This window comes from Chenopodium album, chromosome 9 (assembly GCF_948465745.1).
Source record: "Chenopodium album chromosome 9, dcCheAlbu1.1, whole genome shotgun sequence".
NCBI classification, from domain to species: Eukaryota; Viridiplantae; Streptophyta; class Magnoliopsida; order Caryophyllales; family Amaranthaceae; genus Chenopodium; species Chenopodium album.
Window position 1 is genome coordinate 26,547,113 of NC_137842.1, and position 18,535 is coordinate 26,565,647.

General features: G+C 35.3%; 1 protein-coding gene across 1 annotated transcript; it reads right to left on the reverse strand.

Annotated features, from left to right (window-relative positions):
• Nucleotides 1–375: 375 nt before the first annotated feature.
• Nucleotides 376–897, reverse strand: LOC145557557 (uncharacterized). Its single transcript, XM_081618733.1, has one exon. The coding sequence runs from the start codon at nt 895–897 to the stop codon at nt 376–378; it is 522 nt and encodes a 173-aa protein (XP_081474859.1).
• Between the last annotated feature and the right edge of the window lie 17,638 nt (nt 898–18,535).

The window sequence follows — 18,535 nt, forward strand, 5'->3', positions numbered from 1 at the left end:
TTATAATATAATTTCTTATAATTAAGTTGAGAAACTAATTAGTTCTAGAAAAAACATAAAATATACCACCACATAAAATTAGGAAGATAAAACTAAATAATAATATGAGTTAGTTTACCAAAATTTTATTGTAGTTATAGACATGGAAATGAAAATGAATAACCCGTCCTATATACTGCAATTGATGATCGTTATCAATATACTTAATTAACTAACTTTAAAAAATAAAAAATAAAAAAATAAAAAAAAATAAAAACCAATCTGTCATTAGGCAGTTGATGAACTTGGAAGCAGTTTCTCTTTTCTCTTTTTTTTCGTTTTCCTTTTTAAATTTATTAAAGATTTTTTTTTTTGAAACAAAGCTATGAATTATCATTATAGGAGATCGATTTCTGCCAAAGTTGTCAAGCTTTGGGGGAAAGGACCGAGAGAAATATGTTCATTACAATCCCTAGTATCCCATCGTGCAACACTATGGGAAAGGGTATTACCCGCACGCTTAACATGAGAAAAACAAAATGAACTAAAACTAGAAGCCAAACTAGAAACATCTTCATACATTAGGAAAATAGGGGAGAAACCCTTTGCATTTGACTTTACTATATTCACTACAGAAGGTGTGTCTGATTCGAGGTGTACATTGTTGAAGCCCAATCTCTTTGCCACTTGTAGACCGTACCTACAAGTTGTTGCCTCAGCAGCATTCACATCCCAGCCATCCCCTACCACACGTATAGCAGCTGCCAGAATAGCTCCCTGCTCGCTTCTAACGACCACACCAAGCCCTGTCCTTACTCCCAAGTGTGCATCACAGTTCACCTTAACCATTCCAGCCACATGACAGCACCAATTACTCGAGCCAATGTTCACAGTAGACCCTGATTTATTTGCAGTCATCACAACATACTTGTTACTCTCTTTCACATAATTCACCCACCCCCGAGCAACATTAATAACATTGAAATTATTCTGCTCATAAATGCTCTGATTTATACAATGCCAAGATGCCTACGCAAGGGAAGCCATAGATAGAAACTCCTCCTTTGACATATTCTTTGAGCACAACAAAAAACGCTCCACAAAACCGCTCACAAGGGCAGCACTCACCTTAGAAGCAAGTGGGCTTGCTGCCCAAATCTCTGTTGCAGATTTCCACTCAAACGTGGCATTTATGTATAGGCGTTGTTTGAAGTGCGCCTACGTTAAAGCATGTAGTGAATATGCTTGGCACTCATGGGAAGTGGGAATTGACATAATACGATTAGGGATAAGGAAAGTAGGGAGCCGCCAACAAGTTTTTGAGGAACTTGTAAACCATTCACGGATCATTTAAGGCAACCATGAATAAAGGGACAACGAAGGCAACAACGATTGACCCGTAAAGGTTACACCCCATTCATAATCCATGAGATTACTAACTCCATATGGTTCGGAACCATGAAAGGAGGATTGGGGATGATGGTACGAAGTGAGTCATGGAGTCACATTCGCCCGTATTGGCCTCTACTCGATTCTTATAGTGAAAAGTGATTCCTGCGATCTCAAAGGCATACAAACAAAATATTCAATTTGCTCCAAACTATTATTAGGCTAAATTGGTTAAATATTAATGCAAGACATAATTCTAAAATACTTGTGATCACTTGAATTAAATAACAACATTAAAAAGGAACCTAAACCGGTTGTCCAAATTATCTTATTAGGCGTGATTTTCAATTACATATTCCCTTTAACATGCAACATAGTTATCATAATAACAATAGAATAAACATTTATATTGGAAGCAATTTAACAATAATAGCGTTAGTCAAATCAAATATAAAATAACATCAATCATGATACTAGCAATATTAAAATAAAATAAGAGTAATTAAATTAATTAATTACTCACATTCCGCGCGTTCCTTTAAATTGCTACATCATGAATAAACCGTTAGTAACTTCAATAAAAATAAATCAAATTGAAATTAAATTAAATAAATGTAGATTTTATTTGGTCCAAACCCTCGGTTAATTATACCTTTCGCGCCTTGGTCTTAGTATATAACTTTGGGTATTGTATGAACTCCTTGGAGTGCATAGGGAAGTATTATGGAAGAATAGGGTAACTAATATTTAGGCTAAAGAGGGAGAAAAGATATTTTGTGATCAAGCTTATTGATGATTGAAAAAAGGAGTGATATGACCTGTATTTATGGAGAAAAAAAAAAAGAAGGGTCGAAGAATTAAGATAAGATCCGAAATAAATCGGAATAAAACTCGATAGATTGCATTTTTTGCGGTTTTTGTTTTTATCATATCTTTTGATCCAGAAATCAGAATAAAAAAAATAAGATATCGTTGGAAAGCTCTTGAAGTCTACTCTCTAATCCAATTAAAATCAATTTAAAATATTTTTTAGAATAAAATATATTTCCGAAATAGTGAGACGTTGTCAGTTTTGGATAGAGTTTGATATTTTTATTCATATCTTTTCCGTTATAGCTCGGAATTAATATTATAATATATCATTGGAAAGATAATTTCAAGGGCTATCCAACCATATAAAATTTGGATAAAAAATATGAGGCACAAAAATATTATCTGTATATCTTTGAACGTCTTTCAATTCGGATATAAATAAGACTTTAAAAGAGAGGAGTTTTATTCAATTCCAAATTCTTTAATCTTATCTTTTCAAAAGGATAATTAAGATATTTTAGAAACTTATAGAAGCTTCCATTTAATCCTTATTGATTTAGGAATGGGATTAAATCCTTTGGAACCTCCACATGATCATTGGGTCGTAGGTAATGTGGGCTTAGGTTCGGTTTGGGCTCGGCTTAATATTTTGGCCATAACTTATTCGTTATACTCGGATTTGGGCTTATAATATATCGTTGGAAATCTCTTTTCAAGACCCATCCAACTATTAAATCATTGGACCAATATTATGGACCAAAATAAATAGGACTAAACATTTTTATAAAAAGGACACGAAATGAATGATTTTAAAGGATACAAAATGAATTATTTTGGGTTTAAAGGTAAAACAAGAGGAAAATAACTTATGGTTTGGGGAAATGGGCTAGAAGTTAGGTTGGTTTATGAAATGGAAATATGGATTTAAGCACTCCAAAATTAAATACTCAACCCGACCAATAATGGCGGTGAAAGGTGTTCATCATCGGGTTTGGTTTTGGGGAGACATTTTTAGGTGTCTACATAAGCCCCCACTTTGACTGAGTTTGTAGAAACGTCAGTTTTGAAAACAATAGTAAAAGTAGTCGATAGGGACGGAGAATGATTTAAGACATTCTGCGATCCTAAATCAGTCTATATATGTCGATACCTGCAGAAAATGTTAATTCCACAGATAAAAGAGTAAAGGGATAGAACGCTTATCTGACACCAATGTATCAGTGACAAATGAGTTTGGTAGTTTCCTATACTTGAAGGAATCACCCGGATGACGTTTGTTGAAATGTTTTTCATGCCTGAGGAGAGCCGACTGACGAGTTTGGTAGCTTTCTAAGCCTGAAGAAACCTACCGGATGATACTTTCCATGCTTGAGGAAAGTTGACATATGATTTTGGCGTTTTTCTATGCTTGAAGAAATCCACCGATAATGTTTTCCTTGCCTGAGGAAAGCCGACAAAGGAATTTGGCGGTTTTCTATGCTTGAAGAAACCCACCGATAATACTTTCCATGCTTAAGGAAAGTCCACAGATGATGAGATTGCAAGTCTCTGTGTATCGAGAACCTTGCGCCGTGAAATGATAGTGGTTCGATTGTCCCCGAACGTGGGCTGTAGATGGTCCGCTTGTCCCCGAACGTGGGATGTAGTTGGTTAGCTTGTCCCCGCACGTGGGCTGTAAATGGTTCGCTTGTCCCCGAAATGGGATGTAGATGATTCGCTTGTCCCCGGACGTGGGCTGAAGATGGTTCGCTTGTCCCCGGACGTGGGCTGTAATTGAGACCAGCAAAATAAAATTTGCCAAGGGACTCGTATAGACTATGATTGACTTGACCAATTGACTTGACCAAGTTTGACTTATCACGACATGACATGTTTATAACTTATGGTTGTGTGTGTGTGCAGACACAAGCAACCAAAAATGCAAAAGCAAAAATTTTCTGTCATTTTTGTCATGACACGAGTGGAAGGTACCGACTCTCTCCCGAGAAAAACGTGAAAAAAAAAAGTTTTATTTTCGAACTTCCCTTGATGAGAAAATTTTTAAAACATTTTTTAATTTCCCCAAAAGAAAAGTTATGAGAAAGGGAAAAAGTTTTGAACTTCTTCGTTGAGCAAGACGAAAGGGATTGAATTGCTTGTCTTGAAAATAATTTATGCATGATGCATGTTCTTAGGCCAGGAGGCTAAGGATAATTACATTATGTGACACGATAGATGGATGAACTTAGATCATGGAGCTAAGCATCATATACGGTGTAAGGAAACGATCTTGAACGTCACTTAGGTCTGGAAGCTAAGCACGTATATAGATGAAGTGATTATTGCATAATGAACGTTGCTTAGGTCAAGGAGCTAAGAACTATATGCTTTGTATGATTAACAATTATTGATATATAAATGTTACTCAGCACATTATACAATGCATGAAACAATGAACATTGCTCAGGTCAGGAAGCTAAGCAAGTATACAACGTTTCTTTTAATGAATGTTGTCTTGAAAGATGATGAAGCATGCATAGTGTTGAAACAAGATTTCATGATAAAGGGCTCTTAAAGGGAAGGATGATTGATATGGATATGGATGTGTGAGTGAAGTGTGTGAATGTACTAAGGCTGGCTGCAAGGGTTATGGTGATGGAAAGAGATGTGAGAAGAGTCAAAGATGATGACACTTTAGGCTGGGTAGGCTAAATGATGTGGGTTCAAGCCCCCAAGTCTAGCTCTAAATTGTTAGGGGTAAGCATTGGATATTCTTTGACTCGATCATGCATGGATATGGATATGAATGTGGCCGCACCTCGATGTGAGGTTGCCTACGTATCCGTTAGGAATCAGGCCGAATGTAGCTCTAAGCTAACTTTGCACAAGTGTATGTACACCTCAAAGAGTTCTTTCAAGGGTTGTAATGTGGTTAAGCTGATGGTTTAAGGAAGAAAGGGGTAAAAGGCTCAAGACCCGAGAGAAGCCCCCAAGATGTGTAATTGTGTATTTGAAAATTTGGACTTTGCAAGTTTATTTTCAAACTTTTTTTGAATTTCTTTTTCTTTTTTTTTCATTATTTTGAATCAATGTAGGCAATCTCAGATCATGCGGTCCATCACTCACTTAGCATTCATGTTTCTCAGGCACGGTACCAAGCACTCGATGAGAGACGCAATTTGAGACGTGTTCATATCAAAGACATTGGAACACTTGCCCTTAGACATTGTTTTATTGTTGCTTTGCTACTTTTTTTTTACTTGCTTTTTGAATGTTATACAATTACACACCTTCCCATCCTAGGGTTAAGTGAATGTGGGTTGAAAAAAAAAAGGTCAATCATTAGACGAGGCTCAAAGTAGTTGATGAAGAAATGGATCTGTGATTGAGTGGTTAATGGGGAATGAATGGGTTGCAAAGGTACCTCAAATCAGTGGTATACCTTGTGTTCAGTACGACAATTGTTTTTTTTTCTAATCACATGATTGAATCTAAGAAAGAGATGCTCGTTTATGAAGAAGGTAAGAAATGTGATACATAGACACATGGATAAGGAGAACCTATGCTAGACTTTTCAGGGGGAAGGGTTTGAAACAAAAGAAGAAGAAAACATGAAATCTTGGTGAGAAACTTGCATCGTGCTTTGTCTTCATGGCTGTTTATGAGTTACTTCTAGCTGCCTATTGAGGAAAATAGTTTCTTGTTGTTGATGCTTTGATTGGAAGGAAAAAAGGAAGGAGTGACGTTCCCCTTATTTTTCCAACTATTGCCTAGTTATTTTAGACTCAAGTACTGTGTAAGGAAGAACTCACTTAATGCATTCACTCAATACTCGGATTGAAAAGGAAAAGTGTATGAAACGATTTTGAAAACTGATGGGAAATACTCCACTCATTCCTATTACGACGGAAAACGATGTATGCATGGTCCTAGTATACGATCATTAACAATATAGTGCATTATTCGAAGACAAAGTGTGTGCATTGACTCAACATGTGTATTAGGTGAGTTTATTAAGACTCATGGTATGATCGCATGGCTAGATATGAGGACGTTGTGAAAAACAAATGACCCAATGACCAAATAGCACGGAAGACTAAAAGACAAACTAACTTGATTAATTTTGTCCAATTTTAATGTTTATGCTATTAACTAGGTGAAAATGGTCTATTGGCAATCATTAGTCATAAATAAGATCAACAACAATCAAAGACAAAGAACACATGTTAAGGTTAGCACAAAAAATCACAAGAAACTAGGAAGAGGACTAGAATTCTAGAAGAGTTAGGACTCATGAATATAAAAAATAAGAAAAATCTATAATCCTATGTTATTTGAGTTGACACAGATTAAAGGACTTGGCTAAGACTTGCTTGACAAGAAAAGATATAAATAAAAATTAAAAAATTAAACAAAAAAAAAAAAAGTTGACGCTAAAAAGACACCTAACTGGACAGGCTGTAGTATATCAGTAATAACTTTTGATTTGTGACTTTGATTGGGACGAAACCTCGGGGCTATAGATCCATAGGTATCACGACACGTAAATCTTTTTAGAACTCCGGATATGACCAAAACAAGTTGACTCTTGTGCAGTATACGGGAATAAAAATCCGGGTGACTCAAAAATAAAAAATAAAAAAATAAAAAAAAAATCTATGGATCGACTCTAACAATAAAAAAAAAAGTTTTGATAAGAGAAAAAAGAATAAATAAATAAAAATTCAAAAAATGCACACATAAGCACATTGTCACGAATGATGCAATGAAGTTCGCAACCTAAAGTCAAGTTCTATGTTCGACTATGGTCAAGCTTAAAAGGGTGTCAAAGGGTATCATGGTTAAGAGTTTGGACGCGTTAGCAAGGCAGCCTCCCTTGAGGGTGTATGCCAACGGGCGGCTCCGCGAGTTCGTGATGAAATCAAACTCGACACCATGGTTTGGGTGGATTTAAAAACTCGAATGAACCCTTATTGCCATGAGCGTTTTTGGGTTGATAGAGCTTAAATCCCCCAGGCTAGCCACATACGTAGAACACGTACTATTGTGGCAAAAAAAAGGTAACCTAAAATGCATATGCATATGTGACAATTCAAATTAAATCGCAGGAATACAATTCAAGAATCTCAGTCAAAGTGGGGGCTTCTGTAGACACCTAAAAATGTCTCCCCAAAACCAAACCCGATGATGAACAACCTTTCACCGCCATTATTGGTCGGGTTGAGTATTTAATCTTGGAGTGCTTAAATCCTTATTTTCATTTCATTAACCAACCCAAATCCTATCCCATTTTCCCAAACCATAACTTATTTTCCTCTTTTCGTGCCTTTAAACCCAAAATATTTCATTTCGTGTCCTTTAAAATCATTCATTTCGTGTCCTTTTTATAAAACGTTTAATCCAGTTTATTTTGGTCCATAATCTGGGTCCAATGATTGAATATTTGGATGGGTTTGAAAAGAAATTTCCAAGGATATATTATAAGCCCAAATCCGAGTTATAACAAATAAGTTATGACCAAAATATTAAAATGAGCCCAAACCGAACCTAAGCCCACCTTACCTACGACCCAATAATCATGTGGAGGGTCCAAATTATTTAATCCCATTCCTAAACCAATTAGGATTAATTAGAAGATTCTATAACTTTCTAAAATATATTAATTATCCTTTTTGAAAAGATAAGATTAAAGAGTTTGAAATTGAATAAAACTCCTTTTTTTTAAAGTCCTAATTCTATCCGAATTGAAAGACATTCAAAGATAGACAGATATTATTTTTGTGCCTCGTATGTTTTTTTATCCAAATATTATGTGGTTGGATATCCCTTGAAACTATCTTTCCAATGATATATTATAATATCAATTCCGAGCTATAACGGAAAAGATATGAATAAAATTTCAAACACTATCCAAAATCGACACAGTCTCACTAATTAGGATATATCTTTTATTCTATAAAATAATTTAATCTGATTTTAATTGGATTAGAAAGTAGACTTCAAGAGCTTTCCAACGATATCTTATTTATCTTATTCCGATTTCTGGATCAAAAGATATGATAAAAACAAAAACCGCAAAAACTTCTGTCTATCGCAAGAGTTTTAATCCGATTCGAACTCGATATTTTCTTGATTCTTCGACCCTATTTTTTCCCTATAAATAGAGGTCATATAACCCCTTTTTCAATCATCAACAAGCTTGATCATAAAATAATTCTCTTCTCCCTTTTTAGCCGAAATACTAGCAACCCTATTCTCTCAAAATACTTCCCCAAATTAAGCACTCCATGGAGTTCATACAATACCCAAAGTTCTATACTTAAACCAAGGCGTGAAAGGAAGCGCGGAAAGTGAGTAGTTAATCACTTAATTACTCTTATTTTTATTCTTGTTGCTAGAATCATGATTAGGTTTATTATTTGATTTGACTAACGATATTATTGTTGAATTGCTTCCAATATTAATGTTTATTCTATTGTTATTTATTGATCACTATATTGCATGTTTAAAGGGAATATGTAATTGAAAATCACGCCTAATAAGATAATTTGGAAAACCGGTTTAGGTTCCTTTTTAATCTTGATATTAAATTAAGTGATCACAAATATTTTAGAATAATATGTTGCATTTATATTCAACCAATTTAGCATAATAATAGTTTGGAGCAAATTGAATTTTTATTTGCATGCCTTTGAGATCGCAGGAATCACTTTTCACTATAAGAATCGAGTAGAGGCCAATACGGGCGAATGTGACTCCATGACTCACTTCGTACCATCATCCCCGGTCCTCCTTTCGTGGTTCCGAACCATATGGAGTTAGTAATCTCATGGATTATGAATAGGGTGTAACCTTCACGGGTCAATCGTTGTTGCCTATCGTTGTCCCTTTATCGTGGTTGCCTTTTATGATCCATGAACGTTTTACAAGTTCCTTAAAAACTTGTTGGCGGCTCCCTACTTTCCTTGTCCCTAATCGTATACGTCAATTTCCACTTCCTAAGAGTGCCAAGCATATTCACAACATGCTTTTACGTAGGCGCACTTCAAACGACACCTACAATTTGGCGACTCCACTGGGGAGGATTCTTGGTTATTTACCGATTTGAGTGATCGGTATTTAATTAAGATGAGTGGATGAGACTTGAAAGATTCTTGAATTGTATTCCTGCAATTTAATTGGCATTGTCACATATGCATATGATTTTTTTTAGGTTACCTATTTTTCCACAATAGTACATGTTCTACGTATGTGGCTAGCCCGGGGGATTTATGCTCTATCAACCCGAAAACGCTCATGGCAATAAGGGTTAATCCGAGTTTTTAAATCCACCCAAACCATGGAGTCGAGTTCGATTTCATCACGAACTCGCGGAGCCGCTCGTTGTCATATACCCTCAAGGGAGGCTGCCTTGCTAACGCGTCCAAACTCTTAACCATGGTACCCTTTGACACCCAAATAAGCTTGACCATAGTCGAACATAGAACTTGACTTTAGGTTGCGAACTTCATTGCATCATGCTTGGCGATGTGCTTATATGTGTTTTTTTTTTTATTGACTTTTTTTAATTAATTTTTTTTTCTCTTATCAAACTTTTTTTTTTTTTTAGAGTCGAGTCATAGTTTTTTTTTTTAAATTTGAGTCAACCCGAATTTTTATTCTCGTATCCTGTACAAGAGTCAACTTGTTTTGGTCATACCCGGAGTTCTAGAATGATTTACGTGTTGTTCCAACTATGGATCTGTAGCCCCGAGTTTTTTCTTTCATTTGGCATTGGTTTTGTCCCAATCAGAGTCACAGATAAAAAGTAATAACTGATTTACTACAGCCTGTCCAGTTTAGGTGTCTTTTTAGCGTCAATTTTCTTATTTTTTTTAATTTTTAATTTTTTTTTTATAACTTTTCGTGTCAAGCTAGTTTAGCCAAATCGTTTAATCCGTGGATTATAGATTTTTATTATTTTTTTTTTTTATACCCATGAGTCATAACTCTTCTAGAATTCTAGTCCTCTTCCTAATTTCTTGTGATCGATTTTTGTGCTAACCTTAACATGTGTTCTTTGTCTTTGATTGTGGTTGATCTTATTTATGACTAACGATTGCCAATGGACCGTTTTCACCTAGTAAATAGCTTAAACATTAAAATTGGACAAAATTAATCAAGTTAGTTTGTCTTTTAGTCTTCCATGCTATTTGGGTCTTTTGTTTTTCACAACATCCTCATGTCTAGCCATGCGATCATACCACGAGTCTTAATAAACTCACCTAATCACACATGTTGAGTCATTGCACACACTTTGTCTTCGAGTAATGCACTATATTGTTTATGATCATATATTAGGATCATACATGCGTCGTTTTCGTCGTAATATGGATGAGTGGAGTTTTTCCCATCAATTTTCAAAATTCTTTTATACACTCTTTATTTCCAATCCGAGTACCAGGCGACAAGAAGTAATTCATAAGAAACCATGAAGACGAAGCACAAGACAAGTTCCCATATAAGATTTCATGCTTTTTTTTTCTTTCGTTTCAACCCTTTTCCCCTAATAAATCTAGCATAGGTTCTCCTTATCCTTATGTCTATATGCCATGTTCCATTAATGAGCATTTCTTTTCTTTGCATTCGATCATGTCATTCACCAAAAAAAAAAAAAAAAAAAAAGAATCATCAATTGCCGAACTAAACACAAGGTACACCAATGATTTAAGGCACCTTTGCAACCCTGTCATTCCCCATTAACCACTCAATCACATATCCATTTCTTCATCAACCACTTTGAGCCTCGTCTAACGTTTGGCCTTCATTTCTTCAACCCGCATTCACTTAACCCTGGGATTGGAAGGTGTGAAATTGTATAACATTCAAAAGGCAAGTAAAAAAAAAGTAGAAAAGCAACAATAAAACAATGTCTAAGGGCAAGTGTTCCAATGTCTTCGATATGAACACGTCTCAAATTGCGTCTCTCATCGAGTGCTTGGTACCGTGCCTGAGAAACATGAATGCTATGTGAGTGATGGACCGCATGATCTGAGATTGCCTACATTGATTCAAAAGAATAAAATAAAAAAAAATCAAAACAAAAAAAATATATGAAAAATAAAATTTGCAAAGTCTAATACACAATTCCATGTCTTGGGGGCTTCTCTCGGGTCTTGAGCCTTTTACCCCTTTCTTCCTTAAACCTTTAGCTTAACCACATTACAACCCTTGAAAGACCTCTTTGAGGTGTACACACACTTGTGCAAAGTTCGGTTAGAGCTACGTTCGGCATGATTCCTAACGGATACGTAGGAAACCTCACATCGAGGTGCGGCCACATTCATATTCATATCCATGCATGATCGAGTCAAAGAATATCCAATGCTTACCCTAACCCATTTAGAGCTAGACTTGGGGGGCTTGAACCCACATCATTTAGCCTACCCAGCATAAAGAGTCATCATCTTTGACTCTTCTAACATCTATTTCCATCACCATAACCCTTGCAGCCATCCTTAGTATCACATTCACACACTTCACTCACACATACATATCCATATCACCTTTCCTTCAAGGAACCTTCTATCATGAAATCTTACTTCAACGATGCGCATGTTTCGTCATCTTTCACGACAACATCAAAAGAGACATTGTATACTTGCCTAGCTTCTAGACCTAAGCAATGTTCATTGTTTTATACATCGCATATTGTGCTTAGCTCCTTGACCTATGTGACATTCATTATGCGATACTCATCGATCACTTCATCTATATACGTGCTTAGCTTCCAAACCTAAGTAACGTTCAAGATCGTTTCTTTACACAATATGTGATGATTAGCTCCATGACCTAAGTTCATTCATCTATCGTGTCACATGACGTAATTGTCCTTAGCCTCCTAGCCTAAGAACATACATCCTGCATACATTATACTCAAGACGGGCAGTTCAATATGACAAGAAGAAAATCCATGTGATTCATTTCGTCTTGCTCAACAAGGAAGTTCAAAACTTCTTCCCTTTTCTTATCATGACTTTTATTTTGGGGAAGTTCAAAAACAAAACTTCATTTTTTACGTCTTTCTTTCTCGGGAGAAAGTCGGTACCCTCCACTCATGACAAAAATGACGGAAAATTTTTGCTTTTGCATTTTTAATTGCTTGTGTCAACGCACACACTAACTCAAGACACACACAATCACAAGTCATACACATATCATGCCATGTCAAGTCAAACTTGGTCAAGTCTTTTGCTTTTGCATTTTTAATTGCTTGTGTCAGTGCACACACTCACTCAAGACACACACAATCACAAGTCATACACATGTCATGTCATGTCAAGTCAAACTTGGTCAAGTCAGTTGGTCAAGTAAATCACAGTATATACGAGTCCATTGGCAAATTTTATTTTGCAGGTCTTATCTACAACCCACGTCCGGGGACAAGCGGGCCATTTACAGCCCACGTCCGGGGACAAGCGGACCATCTACAGCCCACGTCCGAGGACAAGCGGACCATCTACAGCCCACGTCCGGGGACAAGCGGACCATCTACAGCCCACGTCCGAGGACAAGCGGACCATCTACAGCCCACGTCCGGGGACAAGCGAACCAACTACAGCCCACGTCCGGGGACAAGCGGACCATCTACAGCCCACGTTCAGGGACAATCGAACCACCATCATTTCATGACGCAAGGTTCTCGATACACAGAGACTTGCAATCTCATCATCTGTCGACTTTCCTCAAGCATGGAAAGTATTATCTAGTGGATTTCTTCAAGCATAGAAAACCGACAAATTCCTTTGTCGGCTTTCCTCTAGCATGGAAAGCATTATCGGTGGATTTCTTCAAGCATAGAAAAACGCCAAAATCATATGTCGACTTTCCTCAAGCATGGAAAGTGTCATCCGGTAGGTTTCTTCAGGCTTAGAAAGCTACCAAACTCATCAATCGACTTTCCTGAAGCATGGAAAGCATTTCAACAAACGTCATCTGGTGGATTCCTTCAAGCATAGGAAAATACCAAACTCATTTGTCACCGATACACTGGTGTCATATAAGCGTTCTATCCCTTTACTCTTTTTTCTGTGGAATTCACATTTTTTGCAGGTATCGGCGTATACAGAGTGATTTAAGATCGCAGAACGTCTTAAATCATTCTCCGTCCTTATCGACTACTTTAACTATCGTTTTCGAAACTGACGTTTCTACAAACTCAGTCAAAGTGGGGGCTTCTGTAGACACCTAAAAATGTCTCCCCAAAACCAAACCCGATGATGAACAACCTTTCACCGCCATTATTGGTCGGGTTGAGTATTTAATCTTGGAGTGCTTAAATCCTTATTTTCATTTCATTAACCAACCCAAATTCTATCCCATTTTCCCAAACCATAACTTATTTTCCTCTTTTCGTGCCTTTAAACCCAAAATATTTCATTTCGTGTCCTTTAAAATCATTCATTTCATGTCCTTTTTATAAAACGTTTAATCCAGTTTATTTTGGTCCATAATTTGGGTCCAATGATTGAATATTTAGATGGGTTTGAAAAGAAATTTCCAACGATATATTATAAGCCCAAATCCGAGTTATAACAAATAAGTTATGACCAAAATATTAAAATGAGCCCAAACCGAACCTAAGCCCACCTCACCTACGACCCAATGATCATGTGGAGGGTCCAAATTATTTAATCCCATTCCTAAACCAATTAGGATTAATTAGAAGCTTCTATAAGTTTCTAAAAGATCTTAATTATCCTTTTTGAAAAGATAAGATTAAAGAGTTTGAAATTGAATAAAACTCCTTTTTTTTAAAGTCCTAATTCTATCCGAATTGAAAGACATTCAAAGATAGACAGATATTATTTTCGTGCCTCATATTTTTTATCCAAATTTTATATGGTTGGATAGCCCTTGAAATTATATTTCCAATGATATATTATAATATCGATTCCGAGCTATAACGGAAAAGATATGAATAAAATGTCAAACTCTATCCAAAACCGACACCGTCTCACTATTTAGGCTATATCTTTTTTTTAAAAAATAATTTAATCTGATTCTAATTGAATTAGAAAGTAGACTTAAATATCTTTCCAACGATATCTTATTTATTTTATTCCGATTTCTGGATCAAAAGATATGATAAAAACAAAAACCGCAAAAACTGTTGTCTATCGCAAGAGTTTTAATCCGATTCGAACTCGATCTTTTCTTAATTCTTCGACCCTCTTTTTTCCCTATAAATAGAGGTCATATAACCCCTTTTTCAATCATCAACAAGATTGATCATAAAATAATTCTCTTCTCCCTTTTTAGCCTAAATACTAGCAACCCTATTCTCTCAAAATACTTCCCCTAATTAAGTACTCCAAGGAGTTCATACAATACCCAAAGTTCTATACTTAAACCAAGGCGTGAAAGGAAGCGCGGAAAGTGAGTAGTTAATCACCTAATTACTCTTATTTTTATTCTTGTTTCTAGAATCATGATTAGGTTTATTATTTGATTTGACTAACGTTATTATTGTTGAATTGCTTCCAATATTAATGCTTATTCTATTATTATTTATTGATCACTATATTGCATGTTTAAAGGGAATATGTTATTGAAAATCACGCCTAATAAGATAATAATACTTTGAAGCAAATTGAATATTTTATTTGCATGCCTTTGAGATCGCAGGAATCACTTTTCACTATAAGAATCGAGCAGAGGCCAATACGGGCGAATGTGACTCTATGACTCACTTCGTACCATCATCCCCGATCCTCCTTTTGTGGTTCCGAACCATATGGAGTTAGTAATCTCATGGATTATGAATGGTGTGTAACCTTTACGGGTCAATCGTTGTTGCCTATCGTTGTCCCTTTATCGTGGTTGCCTTTTATGATCCGTGAACGGTTTACAAGTTCCTTGAAAACTTGTTGGCGGCTCCCTACTGTCCTTGTCCCTAATAGTATACGTCAATTCCCACTTCTTAAGAGTGCCAAGCATATTCACAACATGCTTTTACGTAGGCGCACTTCGAACGACGCCTACAATAAGTAACCAAGAATCCTCCCTAGTAGAGTCGCCAAAGGAAGTGGGAATTGACATAATACGACTAGGGACAAGGAAAGTAGGGAGCCGCCAACAAGTTTTTAAGGAACTTGTAAACCGTTCACGGATCATTTAAGGCAACCACGAATAAAGGGACAACGAAGGCAACAACAATTGACCCGTGAAGGTTACACCCCATTCATAATCCATGAGATTACTAACTCCATATGGTTCGGAACCACGAAAGGAGGATCGGAGATGATGGTACAAAGTGAGTCATGGAGTCACATTCGCCCGTATTGGCCTCTACTCGATTCTTATAGTGAAAAGTGATTCCTGCGATCTCAAAGGCATACAAACAAAATATTCAATTTGCTCCAAACTATTATTAGGCTAAATTGGTTAAATATTAATGCATCACATAATTCTAAAATATTTTTGATCACTTGAATTAAATAACAAGATTAAAAAGGAACCTAAACCGGTTGTCCAAATTATCTTATTAGGCGTGATTTTCAATTACATATTTCCTTTAGCATGCAATATAGATATCATAATAACAATAGAATAAACATTAATATTGGAAGCAATTTAACAATAATAGCGTTAGTCAAATCAAATATAAAATAACCCTAATCATGATACTAGCAATATTAAAATAAAATAAGAGTAATTAAATTAATTAATTACTCACATTCCGCATGTTCCTTTAAATTGCTACATCATGAATAAACCGTTAGTAACTTCAATAAAAATAAATCAAATGGAAATTAAATTAAATAAATGTAGATTTGATTTGGTCCAAACCCTCAGTTAATTATACCTTTCGCGCCTTGGTCTTAGTGTATAACTTTGGGTATTGTATGAACTCCTCGGAGTGCTTAGGGGAAGTATTATAGAAGAATAGGGTGACTAATATTTAGGCTAAAGAGGGAGAAAAGATATTTTGTGATCAAGCTTATTGATGATTGAAAAAATGGGTGATATGACCTCTATTTATGGAGAAAAAAAAGAAGGGTCGAAGAATCTATACACCTTAAAAGCCAAATTGGTGACAAAATGGATATATTCTTATGAACATTGTACTAACTATTCTACCCCTAAAAAACTAAAAAAAGTTTATTAACGTCTTTACTCTTTAACTAACTAAGGGCCTGTTCATATTTACTTAATTTTAGTTCAGTTCAGTTCACCTCCAATCAGTTCAGTTCAATTCAGTTCATCTTCAATCAGTTCAGTTCAGTTCAGCTCCTAATTTCCCTCTCTCCTAAAATATTCATATCAGCTCAATTCAGTTCAGTCAGTTCAGTTCAACTCCAATCAGTTCAGCTTAGTTCAGTTCAACTCTAATCAGTTCAGTTCAGCTCAGTTTAGTAACTGTGAACAGGCCCTAAGGCATGCTACTTTGGTTTTCTTTAGATCAGATCAGTCCTTTTCTCTACTCAGTTGCTTTCTCTCTCCTCTCCTTACTCCATGTTCATTGATCCTCCATGAAAATAGCTTTAGAGGTTAAATTATTTTCTTTTTATTATTAAATTATCGAATACGAGACTTTCTTACTCAGTATTTTTTTCTCCATTGAAGCAACTTTCGAGCTTTTCCGTTCCTCCATTAAAGCAAATTCTGAGGTTTCCCATTAATTGAAGCAGCTTACAAGGTAATGTGTTTTTCAATCATCACGTTTCCATTTTAAAATCCGATTTAATCTTTATGAATTATTATCAGATTTACTTCGATCTATTTTGAGAAAAAAAAAATGGAAACCAATTTCATTAATATTTGTGGATTGAATATTTTAGGGTTAAATTTGATAAAAAAAATTAATGTCGGGACCTCCTGATCAATTTACTCACTTGCATTTTGGGTATGTCAAATTCTGGTTAGTGAAGTTTTCTTAATCTAGGGTTTTAAAAGGGATTTATGGGTTTTATTTTGGATTAATTTTTCCGTTTATAAGGTCAGTCCCTAATTTCTTGTCAATTTTTTTCAGGTATCAAGTTTCAAGAACTATGGCTCGAGTATAAGCCAATAATCTAGATCTTCAAGTCACTGGACGCAAGCTTGAGTTAATGGTGTCCTTGGCAGGTCCTGATTTTTGAAAAACTGTCTTCTAGGATTTTTTTTTATAGTTTTGAATGAATTTTGAACTAGGTTAGTGTTTATTTGGATGTGATTCTAGAATTGAGATTTTAAGTTCTGGTTGCTACTGAATTAAACATATGATTCTTTTTTTTTTTTTTTTGAATTGTTGGGATCTGAGTTATCTGGATATTGTTTTGTGTACTAAAACGTGTTTTGACTTTGGTTGTGTGTTGATTTATTGCTGAATTAGTGTAGATTTATGCATTTTCTATGAATTATTGATTATGATATGGGTGGAAATTTTGGAGAATGTAGAATGGGGGTGATGCGTTGCTTATTAGGGGTTTGGGGTTAGAAATAGGATGTTTTTATTGTTTAATTATGTGGGATTTTCACATTTTAATTTTTTGATTGAAATAGTGGTTCATGTCTTCTGTATCATGCTGCAGAAACGTAATGCAGGTCAACTTTTGCGTGGAGATGTCTTAAATGGTACTGCCTCATTTCTTCTACCTGTGATTTTCTTTTTAGATTAGTTTATTCTTTCAATGTCATTAGTTTTGTCTGTTTTTGTTGGATCTGATTTTGTTTTAACTTAGATTTTGTTTTTGTTGGATCTAATTAGTTTAATCTTCGTCAATGATATGTTTTCCAAAATTGACAGTCTAAGCTTCAATAGCATTGTTTCTGGGTTTGTCAAGAGCTTTAAACTCAGATTTTTAGGTTGTTTCGGCTTTATAATTTTGTTGATTCCTAATTTTTGTCAATGTTTTCTATTGTTTTATTTTCCAATTACATATTGCTAATTATAGCATAAAAATCCAATATTATTGGTGGGTGTTAGTTGCAAATGGAGTGGTGGTTGTGGGGTAAAGATGGATTTTGATGATTTAAAAATTGAGAAATTTAGGGGTAGATATTTGGTGATTATAGAACTGCACTAAAGTTAGAATCTTTATTATGGAGATGAGACTATTGGAAGAGTCGATAACTCTCATCGTTACCATCCTGGAATTGTTGCTCTTTGGTTAATTTTCAGAGTTTTTTTAAAGCTCCACATATCTATAATAATTTATGCCATGATTTTAATAAATATGGAAAGATTGAATGCTTTCAGTTATTAAACAGATTTTTGGTATGAGTATATGAAAAAGAGGGTTCCTTATTCATTTGGCATAGAGTAAAGAACCCTCTTTTACTTATAATTAAGCTTATTTTGCTGAAATTCTTCTCATGTAAAAATCCCATTTTGACTATTTTTCCCGATGAT

Coding starts and splice junctions, on each gene's coding strand:
- LOC145557557 (XM_081618733.1), bottom strand. CDS start 897: ATGACTGCAAATAAATCAGGGTCTACTGTGAACATTGGCTCGAGTAAT.